This window comes from Bombina bombina, chromosome 1 (genome assembly GCF_027579735.1).
Source record: "Bombina bombina isolate aBomBom1 chromosome 1, aBomBom1.pri, whole genome shotgun sequence".
Taxonomy (NCBI): Eukaryota; Metazoa; Chordata; class Amphibia; order Anura; family Bombinatoridae; genus Bombina; species Bombina bombina.
Genome location: NC_069499.1, coordinates 340511182 through 340530220, shown reverse-complemented (window position 1 = coordinate 340530220; position 19039 = coordinate 340511182). Strand labels below are relative to the sequence as shown.

Genomic DNA, 19039 nt, shown 5'->3' with positions numbered 1-19039 from the left:
TTCAGTCACAATCATTCCCTTCGGTAGCCTTATGCATGGAAATTCTAGGTCTTATGACTGCTGCATCGGACGCGATCCCCTTTGCTCGTTTTCACATGCGACCTCTTCAGCTCTGTATGCTGAATCAATGGTGCAAGGATTACACAAAGATATCTCAATTAATATCTTTAAAACCGATTGTACGACGCTCTCTAACATGGTGGACAGATCACCATCGTTTAATTCAGGGGGCTTCTTTTGTGCTTCCGACCTGGACTGTAATTTCAACAGATGCAAGTCTTACAGGTTGGGGAGCTGTGTGGGGATCTCTGACGTCACAAGGAGTTTGGGAATCTCAGGAGGTGAGATTACCGATCAATATTTTGGAACTCCGTGCAATTTTCAGAGCTCTTCAGTCTTGGCCTCTTCTGAAGAGAGAATCGTTCATTTGTTTTCAGACAGACAATGTCACTACTGTGGCATACATCAATCATCAAGGAGGGACTCATAGTCCTCTGGCTATGAAAGAAGTATCTCGAATTCTGGTTTGGGCGGAATCCAGCTCCTGTCTAATCTCTGCGGTTCATATCCCAGGTATAGACAATTGGGAAGCGGATTATCTCAGTCGCCAAACGTTGCATCCGGGCGAATGGTCTCTTCACCCAGAGGTATTTCTTCAGATTGTTCAAATGTGGGAGCTTCCAGAAATAGATCTGATGGCGTCTCATCTAAACAAGAAACTTCCCAGGTATCTGTCCAGATCCCGGGATCCTCAGGCGGAAGCAGTGGATGCATTATCACTTCCTTGGAAGTATCATTCTGCTTATATCTTTCCGCCTCTAGTTCTTCTTCCAAGAATAATCTCCAAGATTCTGAAGGAATGCTCGTTTGTTCTGCTGGTAGCTCCGGCATGGCCTCACAGGTTTTGGTATGCGGATCTTGTCCGGATGGCCTCTTGCCATCCGTGGACTCTTCCGCTACGACCAGACCTTCTGTCGCAAGGTCCTTTTTTCCATCAGGATCTCAAATCCTTAAATTTAAAGGTATGGAGATTGAACGCTTGATTCTTGGTCAAAGAGGTTTCTCTGACTCTGTGATTAATACTATGTTACAGGCTCGTAAATCTGTATCCAGAGAGATATATTATAGAGTCTGGAAGACTTATATTTCTTGGTGTCTTTTTCATCATTTTTCTTGGCATTCTTTTAGAATTCCGAGAATTTTACAGTTTCTTCAGGATGGTTTAGATAAAGGTTTATCCGCAAGTTCTTTGAAAGGACAAATCTCTGCTCTTTCTGTTCTTTTTCACAGAAAGATTGCTGATATTCTTTGTTTTGTACAAGCTTTGGTTCGTATAAAACCTGTCATTAAGTCAATTTCTCCTCCTTGGAGTTTGAATTTGGTTCTGGGGGTTCTTCAAGCTCCTCCGTTTGAACTTATGCATTCATTGGACATTAAATTACTTTCTTGGAAAGTTTTGTTCCTTTTGGCAATCTCTTCTGCCAGAAGAGTTTCTGAATTATCTGCTCTTTCTTGTGAGTCTCCTTTTCTGATTTTTCATCAGGATAAGGCAGTGTTGCGAACTTCTTTTGAATTTTTACCTAAAGTTGTGAATTCTAACAACATTAGTAGGGAAATTGTGGTTCCTTCATTATGTCCTAATCCTAAGAATTCTAAGGAGAAATCATTGCATTCTTTGGATGTTGTTAGAGCTTTGAAATACTATGTTGAAGCTACTAAGTCTTTCCGAAAGACTTCTAGTTTATTTGTTATCTTTTCTGGTTCTAGAAAAGGCCAGAAAGCTTCTGCCATTTCTTTGGCATCTTGGTTGAAATCTTTAATTCATCTTGCCTATGTTGAGTCGGGTAAATCTCCGCCTCAAAGGATTACAGCTCATTCTACTAGGTCAGTTTCTACTTCCTGGGCGTTTAGGAATGAAGCTTCGATTGATCAGATTTGCAAAGCAGCAACTTGGTCCTCTTTGCATACTTTTACTAAATTCTACCATTTTGATGTATTTTCTTCTTCTGAAGCAGTTTTTGGTAGAAAAGTACTTCAGGCAGCGGTTTCAGTTTGAATCTTCTGCTTATGTTTTTCATTAAACTTTATTTTGGGTGTGGATTATTTTCAGCAGGAATTGGCTGTCTTTATTTTATCCCTCCCTCTCTAGTGACTCTTGCGTGGAAAGATCCACATCTTGGGTAATCATTATCCCATACGTCACTAGCTCATGGACTCTTGCTAATTACATGAAAGAAAACATAATTTATGTAAGAACTTACCTGATAAATTCATTTCTTTCATATTAGCAAGAGTCCATGAGGCCCGCCCTTTTTTTGGGGTGGTTATGATTTTTGTATAAAGCACAATTATTCCAATTCCTTATTTTATATGCTTTCGCACTTTTTTATCACCCCACTTCTTGGCTATTCGTTAAACTGAATTGTGGGTGTGGTGAGGGGTGTATTTATAGGCATTTTGAGGTTTGGGAAACTTTGCCCCTCCTGGTAGGAATGTATATCCCATACGTCACTAGCTCATGGACTCTTGCTAATATGAAAGAAATGAATTTATCAGGTAAGTTCTTACATAAATTATGTTTTTTATGTGTTAATATGTTTATTTACAGTTTATATACACATATTAACACACACATATATATATATATATATATATATATATATGTATATATAAGCATATGCATATATATTTACTAGAAACACACAGTTTCCATAGACCGCATTGTAAAGGCACTCCTGCCAACTTTACCCCCAAAATACTGCCTAGTGCTGTTATTTTATTAAAAAATAAAGATGTTGCTACCTTTATTTTTTACTAAAATACTATACACTGTATTTCGGGGGCATTTGTGGGACATTAAAAAATGAACCATAAATATGATCCCTGGTTAATTTTATAAGCACTAATTGCTACTGTGAGCTTGGAGTAGCAATAACCAGCCACTTGTAATGGCTGGCTAATTATTGCGCTCCCGCAAATGGGCAAATTTGCCCATTTGCGGGCATGCGATTATTTTAGTTCTCCTCTTGTAATCTAGCCCTTATTTGTAAGCAGGTCATTTTCAACACAGGGTAAGAAAATTATTTTATATCCCTTTAACAGCTGCTTGGAAAATCAGTTTGAACTGCTATATTTGCAGTATCATGTGATACAAATAATATCATGTTTCATATCCCTTTAAGTGATAAGACCCAGTCAGCTTTAGATGTTTTGCTAGACTTACCCACTTTTCCAACACTATGTGTCTTGCCCAGACCAGCAGTCTGATCCTTTGTTGTCCATTTCTGAAAGAGTTGTTTAAACACAGCAGATTCTGCTCCGTCATTCTGCACCTCTATGTTTGTGGAAGGAGAGTAGTTTTTGGCTGTGATAAAACTCTATTAGCAAAGAAGAAAAGATAGAAAATGTGTATTGGCAGCAATGGTCCAGCTTCACTGTAGGAATATAGTTTACTAAATGTTATATTACACATGATTTTAGAATTCAGTCACGTTATAAAAGGAAAAGGGATAACTGAACCCTTTCCATTAAAAATGCCTATTTCTTTCCTATGACATGGAGAGTCCACATCATTCTAATTACTAGTGGGATATTCACTTCTTGACCAGCAGGAGGAGGCAAAGAGCACCCCAGCAGAGCTGTTAAGTATGACCTCCCTTACCCAAACCCCAGTCATTCTTTGCCTCTGTGTCGGGAGGATGGTGAAGATAAGTGTCTGAGAAGATTAATCCTTTAATGGGTACTTTTCCCTGCAAGCAAGGATTGGGGTCTGGCTAAGTCCATGTCAATCTCTTTAGTAAGGGTAATGGTGGCCTTTTAGCAGTTAGAAACAAAGCAAGGACCACCTCAACGCTTTCTAACACTCTTGCTACCCCTTTGAAATTAAGCCAGAGTTAGTTACTCTGTTCTTTCTATGTCTTCAGGTCCCTGATAGAGAGTGGAATATCTATCACACCCTTGTATCTGCCTCTCTGCCCGGCAGCAGAATCCTCAGGTTAGTGCTTTTTACCTTCTAGGTTGTGAAGGTGTGCACTTTAAGGGGTTAAATCTGCTAGGTCTCAGTTATCTGTTTATTGGGGATACAATCAGGGCAGACTGCAGGCACATTTGCATGTTGGATAGGAGACTAAGGGGTTAATTTTCTTCCCCTATATTGAGATATCTCATCTCTAGTGTGGCTGAAGGAGTGTTTTTAGATGTCTGTGAGTGGTACTTTTTAGAGAAACTTTGTGGTTTACTAGTATTTGACAGAGGACTACAAGATTATATTGTGATAAGGACAGCCTCTTTATTCAAATCAGTCGCCTTTTTAGTCGCGCGCCTTTTTTTCTGTGGCGCAGTTTCTTTCTCATTGCCGGTCACATGACACTCCGCTCTTCCGGCTGCATACGCTGAGTGGAGATTTTACCGGCTAGGTAAAATTTTCTGTTGGCTGTGTTTTCTTGCCGATCGGATCGTCTGAAGGCTGGAAACTTTGTTCATCGATTGGAGAGTCCTCACTCTTTCTACTAGTGGCATCTCCTGCTCCGGTTACGGTAGGGCACCTTAGTCAGACTGAGGTTTAGTGGTGCATTTATTTTTATTATAAAGTGAGTGTCTTGGTGTCAACTTTGTAAAAATTCCTCTATTTTGCTTTACAAATGTTTTTTCCTCAAAGTGGCTTACCGCTATTAATTTATTGGGTAATTTATTATTAGTGGGAGCTATACAGTTATCGACACAGACCAGTATAAAACTATGTCTATGGACAAATGCTTACTATGTCTAGAGGCTGAAATTGTCCTGCCCATGCAATTTTGTTCATTATGACTATCTAAAACCTTAAAGTGTAAGGACAAATTACTTCCTTCTGAGCCACATGTCTCCCAGGATTCTGCTGTGCAAGAGATGCCTCAGCTTTCTCCTCAAGTGTCCCAGACTTAATCTGTTTCTCATACAGTGCCTTGCAGTTACTCTAATCCTCCTGGAGGTGTTTATTTACCAGGGGATTTTGCTGCACAGATTACGTCTGCGGTGTCTGCAGCTTTATCTGCTTTCCCTACTTTGGGTAAGCGTAAGAGGAAATCCAAGAGTTTTTTACAGCTAGTAATGTTTCTGAACATTCTAAACCTAAGCCGGCTAACCTTTCCCAGAAGTAAGATGAGGAAGATACCTCAGTACCCTCCGAGGGTGAAATTTCAGACTCTGACACTATGGGCGAAATTTCTGCAGAATCTGAAGATGTCAATTTTAGATTCAAGCGTGAACAGCTTTGTTTGCTTCTAAAAGAGTTGCTAGCTACTTTGGACGACTCTGACTCTTCTGTCGCTGTCAACCCTAAAAATTATGATGCTCCTTCTTCCACAGAAGTATTTTACCATATGTCAGAGATTATAGCCTGGGGTTCCTTTTTCCCCTTCTCCTGTTTTTTTTTTTTTTTTTCCTGTTGCTGACTCCATACGTGATTCGTGGCATACAGTTCCTAAGGTGGAAGGAGCTATCCCTACTCTAGCCAAAAGAACTACTATTCCTATTGAGGATAGTTGTTCTTTCAAGTATCCAATGGATAAGAAATGTGAGGCTTACTTAAAGAAAATGTACATTCATCAAGGTCTCCAGTGGCAACCTGCTGCAGGTATTGTTACGGTGACAAGTGCAGCATCTTATTGGTGCAATGCCCTGTCTGAGCTGATTTTAGAATAGACTTCTAAAGAAGAGATCCAAGATAGGATCTAGGCTCTTAAACTGGCCAATTCTTTTATTTCTGATGCTAACATGCAAGTGATTAGACTGGGTGCCAAAATGTCCAGCTTCACTGTTCTGGTTAGCAGGGCTTTGTGGTTAAAATCTTGGTCGGCTGTTTTAACTTCCAGGTCCAAACTTCTTTCTTTACCTTATAAGGGTAAGACTCTCTTTGGTCCTGGTCAGGCAGAGATAATTTATGAGATTACTGGTGGAAAGAGGTCTTTCTTACCTCAGGACCTAAGGGTTGCCAGAATTCAAATTTTCGGTCCTTTTGTAACTTTAAAGGACAGAAGTCTCCATCTTCCTCTTCCAAGCCGGATCAGTCCAAAACCTCTTGGAGGTCCAACCAGCCTTGGAATAAGGGAAAACAATCGAAAAAGCCTTCATCTGATGCTAAATCAGCATGAAGGGTCTGCCCCCAGTCCAGTCCTGGATAAAGTGGGGGGCAAGCTTTCCTTTTTTTATCAAGCTTGAATACGCAATATCCCAGATCCTTGGGCGGTGGACATAGTATCCAAGGGTTACAAAATAGAATTCAAGACTTGTCCTCCCAGGGACAGTTTCATCCTCTTCAGATTATCTGTAGATCAGGTTAAGAGAGAGGCCTTCTTAAACTGTGTAAAGGACCTATCTTCCCTGTGAGAGATTGCTCCAGTTCCTGTAGAGGATCAGGGTCAAGGATTCTATTTAAACCTTTTTGTAGTTCCCAAAAAAGAAAGAACTTTTTGCCCTATTTTAGACCTAAAATGTCTCCACAAATTCCTCAGAGTCCCGTCCTTCAAGATGGAGACCATTCATTCCATTCTTCCTTTGGTCCAAGAGGGTCAATTCATAAGGACCATAGACCTGAAGGATGCGTATCTTCATGTTCCCATTCACAGGAATCATCATCAGTTTCTAAGGTTTGCTTTTCTGGACAAGAATTTCCAGTTGGTTGCACTTCTGTTTGACCTTGCCACGGCTCCCAGAATTTTCACAAAGGTTCTGGGGGCTATTTTTGCAGTGGTCAGATCCCAGGAGATTGCAGTAGCGCCTTATCTGGATGACATATTGGTTCAGGAGTCATCTTTTCATCTTGCAGAATCTCATACAGAGATCTTGTTGTCTTTTCTAGGTTCCCACAGGTGGAAAGTGAATCTGAAAAAGAGTTCCCTTGTTCCAGCTACAAGGGTGTGTTTTTTCAGACTATCATAGATTCCCTATCCATGAAGAATTTCTTGCAAATTCTTGCTTCATGGATTCCCAGAATTTTTTCCTTTCTTCAGGAGGGCCTAGAGAAGGGTTTGTCAGTCAGTACTCTGAAGGGTCAGATCACTGCTCTGTCTATTCTTTTACACAAACGTTTGGCAGACTTACCAGATGTCCAATCTTTTGTTCAGGCTCTGGTCTGTGTTTAAACCTGTTGCTCCTCCTTGGAGTTTAAATCTTGTTCTTAAAGTTTTGCAACAGACTCCGTTTGAGCCGATGCATTCTGTGGATATTAAGTTGTTATCTTGGAAGGTTTTGTTTCTTCTTGCTATTTCTTCAGCTTGCAGAGTTTCTGAACTTTCAGCTCTGCAATGTGATTCTCCTTACCTTATTTTCCATGCAGATATGGTGGTCCTTCATAGTAGACTGAGATTTCTCCCTAAGGTAGTGTCGGATCACAATATAAATAAGGAAATTGTTGTTCCTTCTTTTTGTCCCAATCCTTCTTCACATAAGGAGTGAATTTGGGGACATTCATTGGTTTGTCATTTCTTGTGCAATAGGCCCCTGTTAGATGTAATACTTTATTAACTAAGTAGGATTGTTTATGAGAATTTGCTGTTATTATAATGAATTTCACTTGATCTGGAGCAGCACTTTTGTATCTTACTACTGTTATACTTTTTAATTTGGGACTTCATTTTCTTACATTCCTTGTCTACTAGGAAACAAATACGTGATATTAAAAAATATTTAAAAAAAAATCAAATATGGAAAGTATACTTCAGTGCAGTGCCAAATAATAGTAGGATATTTTTTTGATACAAAACAATATTTTGCTCCTTTTTTTAAAAAAACTCTTAAAGCACAGATGGGACATTTCACTAAAATATATAAATCAGAATGACAGAAACTGAGACATTTCTGAAAGTAGTAGATCATTTATAACCATGAAGAATAAAGTCTTAATCCTTTTCAAGCCCTAAAACATTTATATTACAGTTACTAAAGTAGAGTTACCTAGTTTGAACAGTAAAGTCATTTGCAGATGTCATATGTCAGTATTTTGTAATCTTATTTATACATTATCATTATACATTGACTGTTAGGTGATCCAACCTATGGTATTAAGTTTTTATATTATTTTACTCACCTGGGCCCGTGACAGAGCTTGCTGCCTCTCTTCCTTAGTTGCATTTTTTCCTTTCCACACAAAGATCTTTTTACCACACTGGTCTAAAATGTAGCAGTCCTATCAAGAAAAATCAAATGGCTGGGTGAGAGTAAATCATCTAGACTTTTTTCATTAATATTTTTAAAAAATATATATATATTGAAAATTACTATTTTCCCCGCCATTAAAAGGACATGAAATCAATTTGTTTTTCTTTCATGATCCAGATAGGTCATGAAATTTTAAACAGTTTTACAATTTACTTCTATAAATATGTTAAGAATATGTTAAGAAGCAGAGAGCTAAGCTCAGGAGCGTGCACGTGTCAGAATCACTACACGGCAGTAGTATTGCAAGTATGTTATACATTTGCAAGATCATTTTTCCTGTCATTTAGTACTTCAGACGTGCACCCTACATACCTAGGTATCTCTTCTACAAATAATACCATAAGAACAAAGAAAATATTATAAAAAAAGTAAATTGGAAACTTATTTAAAATGTCATGCTCTTTCTGAATCACAAAAGAAAAATGTTTTGCTTCATGTCCCTTTAATTCCTTCCCTACTGGGTAGTTCAGAAAAAAACTTGCCCAAAATAACAGAACGTTTTTTTTTTTAGCATTTTTGCTATTACTCCATTTAAACAGAAATAGAAAGTTGTTTTTTTTATAATTACCTATCAAAAATAAATAATTTTATTTGTAGAAAACCCAAGGTATTCATGTAGGCCCATTTTGGTATATTTCATGCCACCATTACGCCGCCAAACATGCTCATATAAAAAAAAGTTCTGATCCCTCCCAAACAGCTCTCTCCACTTCCCACTGGTCACCACCATCTAAGGTACTTGCAGAAAATCTGCCAGTATGAAGTTTTAGGGCTTTTGTTTTTAATAAATTAATTTTTTTTCTGCAGTGTAAGGAATCCCCCCTTACGCTCCCACCTCTCTGATGCCTCCCAAACAGCTCTCTAACTCTCCCCTTCCCCATGGTCACCGCCATCTTAGGTACTGGCAACTGTCTGCTATTACACAATGTACATTAAAGGAATTTCAGACAGAGCATACAATTTTAAGAAAGTTTTCAATTTACTTCTTTCCAATGATATTTTGTGTTAAAGAGATACCACTACATGGCATGAAATAGAGCTGCCATCTAGTACTCTTGCGAATGGATAACATTCTTGCAACACTGCTGCCATATAGTGCTCCAGAAGTGGGCCAGCTCCTAAGCATATGTCCCTGCTTTTCAACAAAAAATACCATGAGAGCAAAGAAAAATGGATAATAGAAGTAAATTAGAAAGTTTTTTAAAATCGAATGCTTTATCTGAATCATGAACGATTATTTTTTCTTTCATATCCCTTTTTTCTGTAGGATAGGGGCCCCCTCTTCTCCAAGCGATCATTTAGAGTCCCCTTCTCATTAGCCTCTTCGCCACAGTGTTTTAGACCAATCTCTCTGCTTGTAAATTATTTTCTTTAGAAGAGGGAACCCTCCCCTTCCTCCCTCTGGAGATGACACTGTCTGTATTCTGGATTGATGGTTGGATGGCACTCTTATATATTATTATAATGAGGGTTATTACCACTTTAATTCAAATCATTGGTTGCAATATGATGTGGTTATATTGTGATATATATCTTACTGTCTGTGTCACTGGCTGTATTAGTGATATGTCCTCACATGGTAAAAGGAAGCACAATCCCTTCCCATATGAAGGCAGATGTCTTCTGCCCCAGGCTCTAATCTTCGTTGTCTAAGCTGACAGCTAGGACTGCAGCATGCGCCACAATGTTATGTCAACACATTACACTGGGCAAACCTATTCCGGTACCAAGTACTATGGATAAAATGTTTTGTACCTGTATTTACTTTATAAACAGTATATGCTGTCCTTGGCCCACAAGTTTGCGTCTCCTACTGTTTCTTTAAATTACTTCCTCATCATTAATTTTCCCTCTCATTTAATATCTATCATCTATCTACCATCTGTCTATCTATCTATTTATCTATCTATCTATTTATCTATTTATCTATCTATCTATCTATCTATCTATCCATCTATCCATCTATCATCTATTTATCATTTGTCTATCATTTATCTATCATCTATCTATCATCTGTCTATCAATCATCGTTTTATTAATCTATTTATCATCTATCTATCTATCTATCTATCTATCTATCTATCTATCATCAATCATTGTTTTATCAATCTACCTATCTATCATCTATGTATCTATCATCTATCTATCAATCATCTATCTGTCATCTATCTATCATCTGTCTATCTATCATCGATATATCATCTATTTATCATCTATTTTGCTCTCTCCCCTCTTAAGCCTCACTCTCTATCTCTTCCCCCTCACTTTCTTTCTCTCTCTCTTTTATGACTGTCTCCACCTTAGAATTTGTTTATACTTTTGACCATCCAATTTTATTTTATTTTTTGAAAGGCTAGAAATGCTTTTGCATTAATTATTAGCAGCAATAATTTGGGGATGACCTTAGCATGAAGTGAATTGAAAAGGATCTTTTTACACAATGGTCCACACTAACTAGTGGATTTTTTTTTTTTATCCATAAATACATCCCTAGGAAAGATCATGATAAAATCTTAAAAACAGCAGTGGTTATTTGTTATCAATGCTTAGTGAACTGTTTTCTTTCATGTAATTGGTAAGAGTCCATGAGCTAGTGACGTATGGGATATACATTCCTACCAGGAGGGGCAAAATTTTCTCAAACCTCAAAATGCCTACAAATACACCCCCCACCACACCCACAATTCAGTTTTACAAACTTTGCCTCCTATGGAGGTGGTGAAGTAAGTTTGTGCTAGATTTCTATGTTGATATACGCTTCTCAGCATGCTGAAGCCCGGTTCCTCTCAGAGTGCAGTGAATGACAGAGGGATGTGAAAGGAGTATTACCTATTGAATGCAATAGTCATCCTAACGGGGATCTATTTCATAGGTTCTCTGTTATCGGTCGTAGAGATTCATCTCCTACCTCCCTTTTCAGATCGACAATATACTCTTATATACCATTACCTCTACTGATTCTCGTTTCAGTACTGGTTTGGCTATCTACTTTATGTAGATGAGTGTCTTTTGGTAAGTATGTTTTCTTTTATTTGAGACACTCTCAGCTATGGTTTGGCACTTTATATGTAAAGTTCTAAATATATGTTTTGTACTTATATTTGCCATGATTCAGGTTAATCAGTATATTTCCTTCTTACAGACTGTCAGTTTCATTTTTGGGAAATGCATATGAAAAAATTATTTCTTACCTGAAATTTTTCGAATTGACTTTCTTTTCTAAATTGCGGGCTCGCGGGTGCGCATAATTCTATAATTTATCGTGTCATTTTTGGCGCTATTTTTTTTTGGCGCGAGAATTACGTTTGTTGACGTTATGACGTCATTTCCGGCGTCTTAGTTGGCGCCGAGAGTTTTCACGTAGTTGCATCATCTATGACGCTTGTGTTTGTTGCAGACGTCAAATTTTTGACATTATTTAAGTCATTATTTCTTTTTGCTTCTGGTTTTCAGAGGCTTATTCTGTTTGCATTTTTTCCCATTCCTGAAACTGTCATATAAGGAAATTGATAATTTTGCTTTATATGTTGTTTTTTCTATTACATATTGCAAGATGTCTCAATCTGACCCTGTCTCAGAATCTACTTTTGGAATGCTGCTGCCTGATGTCGGTTCTACCAAAGCTAAGTGCATTTGTTGTAAACTTGTGGCAACTGTTCCTCCGGCTGTAGTTTGTGTTAGTTGTCATGATAAACTTTCAAAAGCAGACAATATTTCCATTAGTAGTAATCCATTACCTGTTGTTGTTCCTTCAACATCTAATGTTCAGGATATTCCTGTTAATGTGAGAGAATTTGTTTCTAATTCTATTCAGAAGGCCCTGTCTGTTATACCACCTTCTAATAAACGTAAAAGGTCTTTTAAAACTTCTCATAAATTCGATGAATTTTTAAATGACCGACAACATTCTGATTTATCTATCTCTGATGAGGATCTATCTGGTTCAGAAGATTCTGCCTCAGATATTGACACTGACAAAACTTCATATTTATTTAAAATGGAGTATATTCGTTCTTTATTAAAAGAGGTGTTGATTGCATTGGATATGGAGGAGACTAGTCCTCTTGATATTAAAACCAGTAAACGTTTAAATTCAGTTTTATAAACCTCATGTATGCCTAGATTTAGAGTTTTGCGGCCAAAGGGGTGCGTTAGCTACGCGTGCTTTTTTCTGGCCTCACCTTTTAAATACCGCTGGTATTTAGAGTTCACAGAATGGCTGGGTTTTCAGTGTGTTAGGCTCCAAAAATGGAGCGTAGAGCATAATTTAACGCCACTGCAACTCTAGATACCAGCGGTGCTTACGGAAGCGGCCAGCTTCAAAAATGTGCTCGTGCACGATTCCCCCATAGAAAACAATGGGGCCATTTGAGCTGAAAAAAACCCTAACACCTGCAAAAAAGCCGCGTTCAGCTCCTAACGCAGCCCCATTGTTTTCTATGGGGAAACACTTCCTACGTCTGCACCTAACACTCTAACATGAACCCTGAGTCTAAACACCCCTAACCTTACACTTATTAACCCCTAATCTGCCGCCCCCGCTATCGCTGACCCCTGCATATTATTATTAACCCCTAATCTGCCGCTCCGTAAACCGCCGCTACTTACATTATCCCTATGTACCCCTAATCTGCTGCCCCTAACACCGCCGACCCCTATATTATATTTATTAACCCCTAATCTGCCCCCCACAACGTTGCCTCCACCTGCCTACACTTATTAACCCCTAATCTGCCGACCGGACCGCGCCGCTATTATAATAAAGTTATTAACCCCTAATCCGCCTCACTCCCGCCTCAATAACCCTATAATAAATAGTATTAACCCCTAATCTGCCCTCCCTAACATCACCGACACCTAACTTCAATTATTAACCCCTAATCTGCGGACCGAATCTCGCCACTACTGTAATAAATGGATTAACCCCTAAAGCTAAGTCTAACCTTAACACTAACACCCCCCTAAATTAAATATAATTTAAATCTAACGAAATAAATTAACTCTTATTAAATAAATTATTCCTATTTAAAGCTAAATACTTACCTGTAAAATAAACCTTAATATAGCTACAATATAAATTATAATTATATTATAGCTATTTTAGGATTTATATTTATTTTACAGGTAACTTTGTATTTATTTTAACCAGGTACAATAGCTATTAAATAGTTAAGAACTATTTAATAGCTAAAATAGTTAAAATAATTACAAAATTACCTGTAAATTACCCCTGAAGATCTTCCTACCTTATCTTCACCCTGCCAGGTTCACCGATCCGTCCTCGGAAGTCTTGATCCAAGCCTCGGAAGTGTTGATCCAAGCCCAAGCGGGGGGCTGAAGATTGACGTCCATCCAAAATTCTGATTGGCTGATGGAATCAGCCAATCAGATTGAGCTCGCATTCTATTGGCTGATCGGAACAGCCAATAGAATGCAAGCTCAATCTGATTGGCTGATCGGATCAGCCAATCGGATTGAACTTGAATCTGATTGGCTGATTCCATCAGCCAATCAGAATTTTCCTACCTTAATTCCGATTGGCTGATAGAATCCTATCAGCCAATCGGAATTCGACAGACGCCATCTTGAATGACATCATTTAAAGGAACCGTCATTCAGCTAGTAGGCGTCGTTAGAAGAGGATGGATCCGCGTCGGCTGGGAACAAGATGGCTCCGCTCCGCTCCGGAAGAAAGAAAATTGAAGATGCTGCTTGATAGAAGACTTCATCCCGATGATGGACTTCCGACTTCAGCCCGATGATGGATTTCTTCAGTCGCCGTTTGGATCCAGACTTCAGCCCGAGGATGGACGTCACTCTTCAGCCCCCCGCTTGGGCTTGGATCAACACTTCCGAGGCTTGGATCAAGACTTCCGAGGACGGATCGGTGAACCTGGCAGGGTGAAGAGAAGGTAGGAAGATCTTCAGGGGCTTAGTGTTAGGTTTATTTAAGGAAGGTTTGGGTTAGATTAGGGGTATGTGGGTGGTGGGTTGTAATGTTGGGGGGGGGTATTGTATGTGTTTTTTTTACAGGCAAAAGAGCTGAATTCTTTGGGGCATGCCCCGCAAAGGGCCCTGTTCAGGGCTGGTAAGGTAAAAGAGCTTTGAACTTTTTTAATTTAGAATAGGGTAGGGCATTTTTTTTATTTTGGGGGGCTTTGTTATTTTATTAGGGGGCTTAGAGTAGGTGTAATTAGTTTAAAATTGTTGTAATATTTTTCTAATGTTTGTAAATATTTTTTTATTTTTTTGTAACTTAGTTCTTTTTTATTTTTTGTACTTTAGTTAGTTTATTTCATTGTATTTATTTTTAGGAATTGTATTTAATTTATTTATTGATAGTGTAGTGTTAGGTTTAATTTTAGGTAATTGTAGGTATTTTATTTAATTAATTTATTGATAGTGTAGTGTTAGGTTTAATTGTAACTTAGGTTAGGATTTATTTTACAGGTAATTTTGTAATTATTTTAACTATTTTAGCTATTAAATAGTTCTTAACTATTTACTAGCTATTGAACCTGGTTAAAATAAATACAAAGTTACCTGTAAAATAAATATAAATCCTAAAATAGCTATAATATAATTATAATTTATATTGTAGCTATATTAGGGTTTATTTTACAGGTAAGTATTTAGCTTTAAATAGGAATAATTTATTTAATAAGAGTTAATTTATTTTGTTAGATTTAAATTATATTTAACTTAGGGGGGTGTTAGTGTTAGGGTTAGACTTAGCTTTAGGGGTTAATCCATTTATTACAGTAGCGGCGAGATTCGGTCGGCAGATTAGGGGTTAATAATTGAAGTTAGGTGTTGGCGATGTTAGGAAGGGCAGATTAGGGGTTAATACTATTTATTATAGGGTTATTGAGGCGGGAGTGAGGCGGATTAGGGGTTAATAACTTTATTATTGTAGCGGTGCGGTCCGCTCGGCAGATTAGGGGTTAATAAGTGTAGGCAGGTGGAGGCGACATTGAGGGGGGCAGATTAGGGGTTAATAAATATAATATATGCTGATGATACCCAAATCTATCTTTCCTCTCCTGATATCTCTCCCTCTTTACTCAACCAAATTTCTGACTGCCTCTCTGCAATTTTCTCTTGGATGTCTTCACACTACCTCCAACTCAATCTGTCCAAAACTGAGCTGCTTCTTATTCCCCCCTCTTCGAGGCATCCGACACCTGACATTTCTCTGATGGTTGGAGACTCTATTCTCAACACCTCACCCCAGGTCCGCTGCCTTGGGGTCACACTAGACTCAGAACTCACATTCAACCCACATATACAAACGCTTACCAAATCCTGCCGGTCACACCTACGCAACATTTCCAGAATTCGTCCCTTCCTTACTCAAAATACTACAAAAATACTTATTGATTCCCTCATCCTGTCACGCATTGATTATTGCAATCTACTCTTAAATGGCCTTCCAAAACACCGCCTCTCCTCCCTCCAATCTATTATGAATGCTTCTGCTAGACTCATCCACCTAAGCCGACGATCTACATCAGCTGCTCCGCTCTGCCAGTCTCTACACTGGCTCCCCATACACTCCAGAATACAATTTAAAGTATTAGCCCTAACCTACAAAGCACTCAACAGTTTAACTCCCAACTATATCTCCTCTCTCATCATGAAATACTCCCCATCCCGTCCTCTTCGATCATCATCTGACCTACGTCTCTACACTCCTGTTATCTCTACATCCCACTCCCGCCTCCAAGACTTCGCACGTGCTGCTCCTGTCCTCTGGAACTCTCTACCCCGCTCCATCAGACTGTCTCCAACCTTGTATAGCTTCAGAAGATCCTTGAAAACCCACCTATTCAGAGAGGCTTACCATCTCTCCTCCATCCCTCATCCGAACCAAGCTAATACATGTACATGAACTGCCTGACTCACTGCTGCAAATACAACGATGTAACAAGCTACCCCAACCTTATGTCTCTGCACCCTAAACCTATAGACTGTGAGCTCTCCGGAGCAGGGCCTTCTTCCTCCTGTGCTAGATTTGTTTAGTCTTGTTATGTTTTGTATTGTATCGCAAATCTTTGTCATTGTATACCCCTATCATTGTACCCAGCGATACGGAATTTGGCGGCGCTATACAAATAAATGATAATAATAATAATAATAATATAGGGGTCGGCGGTGTTAGGGGCAGCAGATTAGGGGTACATAGCTATAATGTAGGTGGCGGTGGTGTACGGAGTGGCAGATTAGGGGTTAATAATAATATGCAGGGGTCAGCAATAGCGGGGGCGGCAGATTAGGGGTTAAAAATATAATATAGGGGTCAGCGGTGTTAGGGGCAGCAGATTAGGGGTACATAGGGATAACGTAGTTGGCGGCAGTGTACGGAGCGGAAGATTAGGGGTTAAAAAATTTAAATATAGTGGCGTCGATGTGTGGGGACCTCGGTTTAGGGGTACATAGGTAGTTTATGGGTGTTAGTGTACTTTAGAGCACAGTAGTTAAGAGCTTTATAAACCGGCGTTAGCCCAGAAAGCTCTTAACTACTGACTTTTTTCTGCGGATGGAGTTTTGTCGTTAGATTTCTAATGCTCACTTCAGCCAAGACTCTAAATACCGGCGTTAGAAAGATCCCATTGAAAAGATAGGATACGCAATTGACGTAAGGGGATCTGCGGTATGGAAAAGTCGTGGCTGGAAAGTGAGCGTTAGACCCTTTCCTGACTGACTCCAAATACCGGCGGTAGCCCAAAACCAGCGTTAGGAGCCTCTAACGCTGGTTTTCACGGCTACCGCCCAACTCTAAATCTAGGCCGTAGTTATTCCAAAGGTTTATCCAGTTCCTGATACTATTTCAGATGTAATTTATAGGGAATGGAATAGTCTGGGTACTTCATTTACTCCTTCTTCAAGGTTTAAGAAACTGTACCCTTTGCCGACTGATAGATTGGAGTTTTGGGAAAAGATCCCCAAAGTTGATGGGGCTATCTCTACTTTTGCAAAGCGTACTACTATTCCTACGGCAGATAGTACTTCTTTTAAAGATCCTTTAGATAGGAAGCTTGAATCTTATCTAAGGAAGGCTTATTTATGTTCAGGTCATCTTCTTAGGCCTGCTATTTCTTTGGCTGATGTTGCTGCGGCTTCAACTTTTTGGTTGGAAACTTTAGCGCAACAAGTACCAGATCCTAATGTGTATAGTATTGTTAAGCTAATTCAACATGCTAACAATTTCATTTGTGATGCAATTTTTTTATATCATTAGAATTGATGTCAGGTATATGTCTTTAGCTATTTTAGCTAGAAGAGTTTTATGGTTTAAAACTTGGAATGCGGATATGACTTCTAAGTCAACGTTGCTATCTCTTTCTTTCCAAGGTAATAAATTACTTGGTTCTCAGTTGGATTCTATTATTTCAACTGTCACTGGGGGGAAGGGAGCCTTTTTGCCTCAGGATAAAAAATCTAAGGGTAAATTTAGGGCTGCTAACCATTTTCGTTCCTTTCGTCAGAATAAGGAACAGAAACCTGACCCTTCCCCTAAATGAACGGTTTCCAATTGGAAGCCTTCTCCAGTCTGGAATAAATCCAAGCCTTTTAGAAAATCAAAATCAGCCCCCAAGTCCACATGAAGGTGCGGCCCTCATTCCAGCGCAGCTGGTAGGGGGCAGATTAAGATTTTTCAAAGATGTTTGGATCAATTCAATCCAAAATCATTGGATCCAGAACATTGTTTCTCAAGGGTACAGAATAGGTTTCAAGGTAAGACCGCCTGTGAGAAGTTTCTTTCTCTCACGCATTCCAGTGAACCCAGTAAAGGCTCAGGCTTTCCTGAAGTGTGTTTCAGACCTGGAGTTATCCGGGGTAATTGTGCCAGTTCCCTTTCTGGAACGTGGTCTGGGTTTTTATTCAAATCTGTTCATTGTTCCAAAGAAAGAGAATTCTTTCAGACCAGTTCTGGATCTAAAAATTTTGAATCGTTATGTAAGAATACCAACATTCAAAATGGTGACTATAAGGACTATTCTGCCTTTTGTTCAGTAAGGACATTATATGTCCACAATAGACTTACAGGATGCATATCTTCATATTCCGATTCATCCATATCACTATAAGTTCCTGAGATTCTCTTTTCTAGACAAGCATTACCAATTTGTTGCTCTTCCTTTTGGCCTAGCAACAGCTCCAAGGATCTTTTCAAAGGTTCTCGGTGCCCTACTCTCTGTAATCAGAGAGCGGGGTATTGCGGTGTTTCTTTATTTGGATGATATCTTGGTACTTGCTCAGTCTTTACATTCTGCAGAATCTCACGCAAATCAACTAGTGTTGTTTCTTCAAAGACATGGTTGTAGGATCAATTTACCAAAAAGTTCCTTGATTCCTCAGACAAGGGTAACCTTTTTAGGATTCCAAATAGATTCAGTATCCATGACTTTGTCTCTAACAGACAAAGACGTCTGAAATTGGTTTCAGCTTGTTGGAACCTTCAGTCTCAGTCATTCCCTTCAGTAGCTATGTGCATGGAGTTTTTAGGTCTCATGACTACAGCATCGGACGCGATCCCCTTTGCTCGTTTTCACATGCGACCTCTTCAGCTTTGTATGCTGAGCTAATGGTGCAGGGATTATGCAAAGATATCACAATTAATATCCTTAAATCCCAATATTCGACTATCTCTGACTTGGTGGTTAGATCACCATTGTTTAGTTCAGGGGGCCTCTTTTGTTCGTCCAACCTGGACTGTGATTACAACAGATGCAAGTCTTTCAGGTTGGGGAGCTGTCTGGGGATCTCTGACAGGGGGGTTTGGAAATCTCAAGAGGCGAGATTACCAATCAATATTTTGGAACTCCGTACGATTCTCAGA

General features: G+C 39.1%; 1 protein-coding gene across 1 annotated transcript in view; it reads right to left on the bottom strand.

The window, feature by feature from the left end:
- Positions 1 to 19039, bottom strand: part of VIL1 (villin 1) — a 162388-nt gene that overhangs the window by 106323 nt on the left and 37026 nt on the right. The window contains exons 9-10 of the mRNA XM_053689807.1: positions 8066 to 8164; positions 3224 to 3377 (exon numbers count right to left, since the gene is read on the bottom strand). Coding sequence (XP_053545782.1) covers positions 3224 to 3377; positions 8066 to 8164 — 253 coding nt within the window. The remainder of the gene's footprint in view (positions 1 to 3223; positions 3378 to 8065; positions 8165 to 19039) is intronic.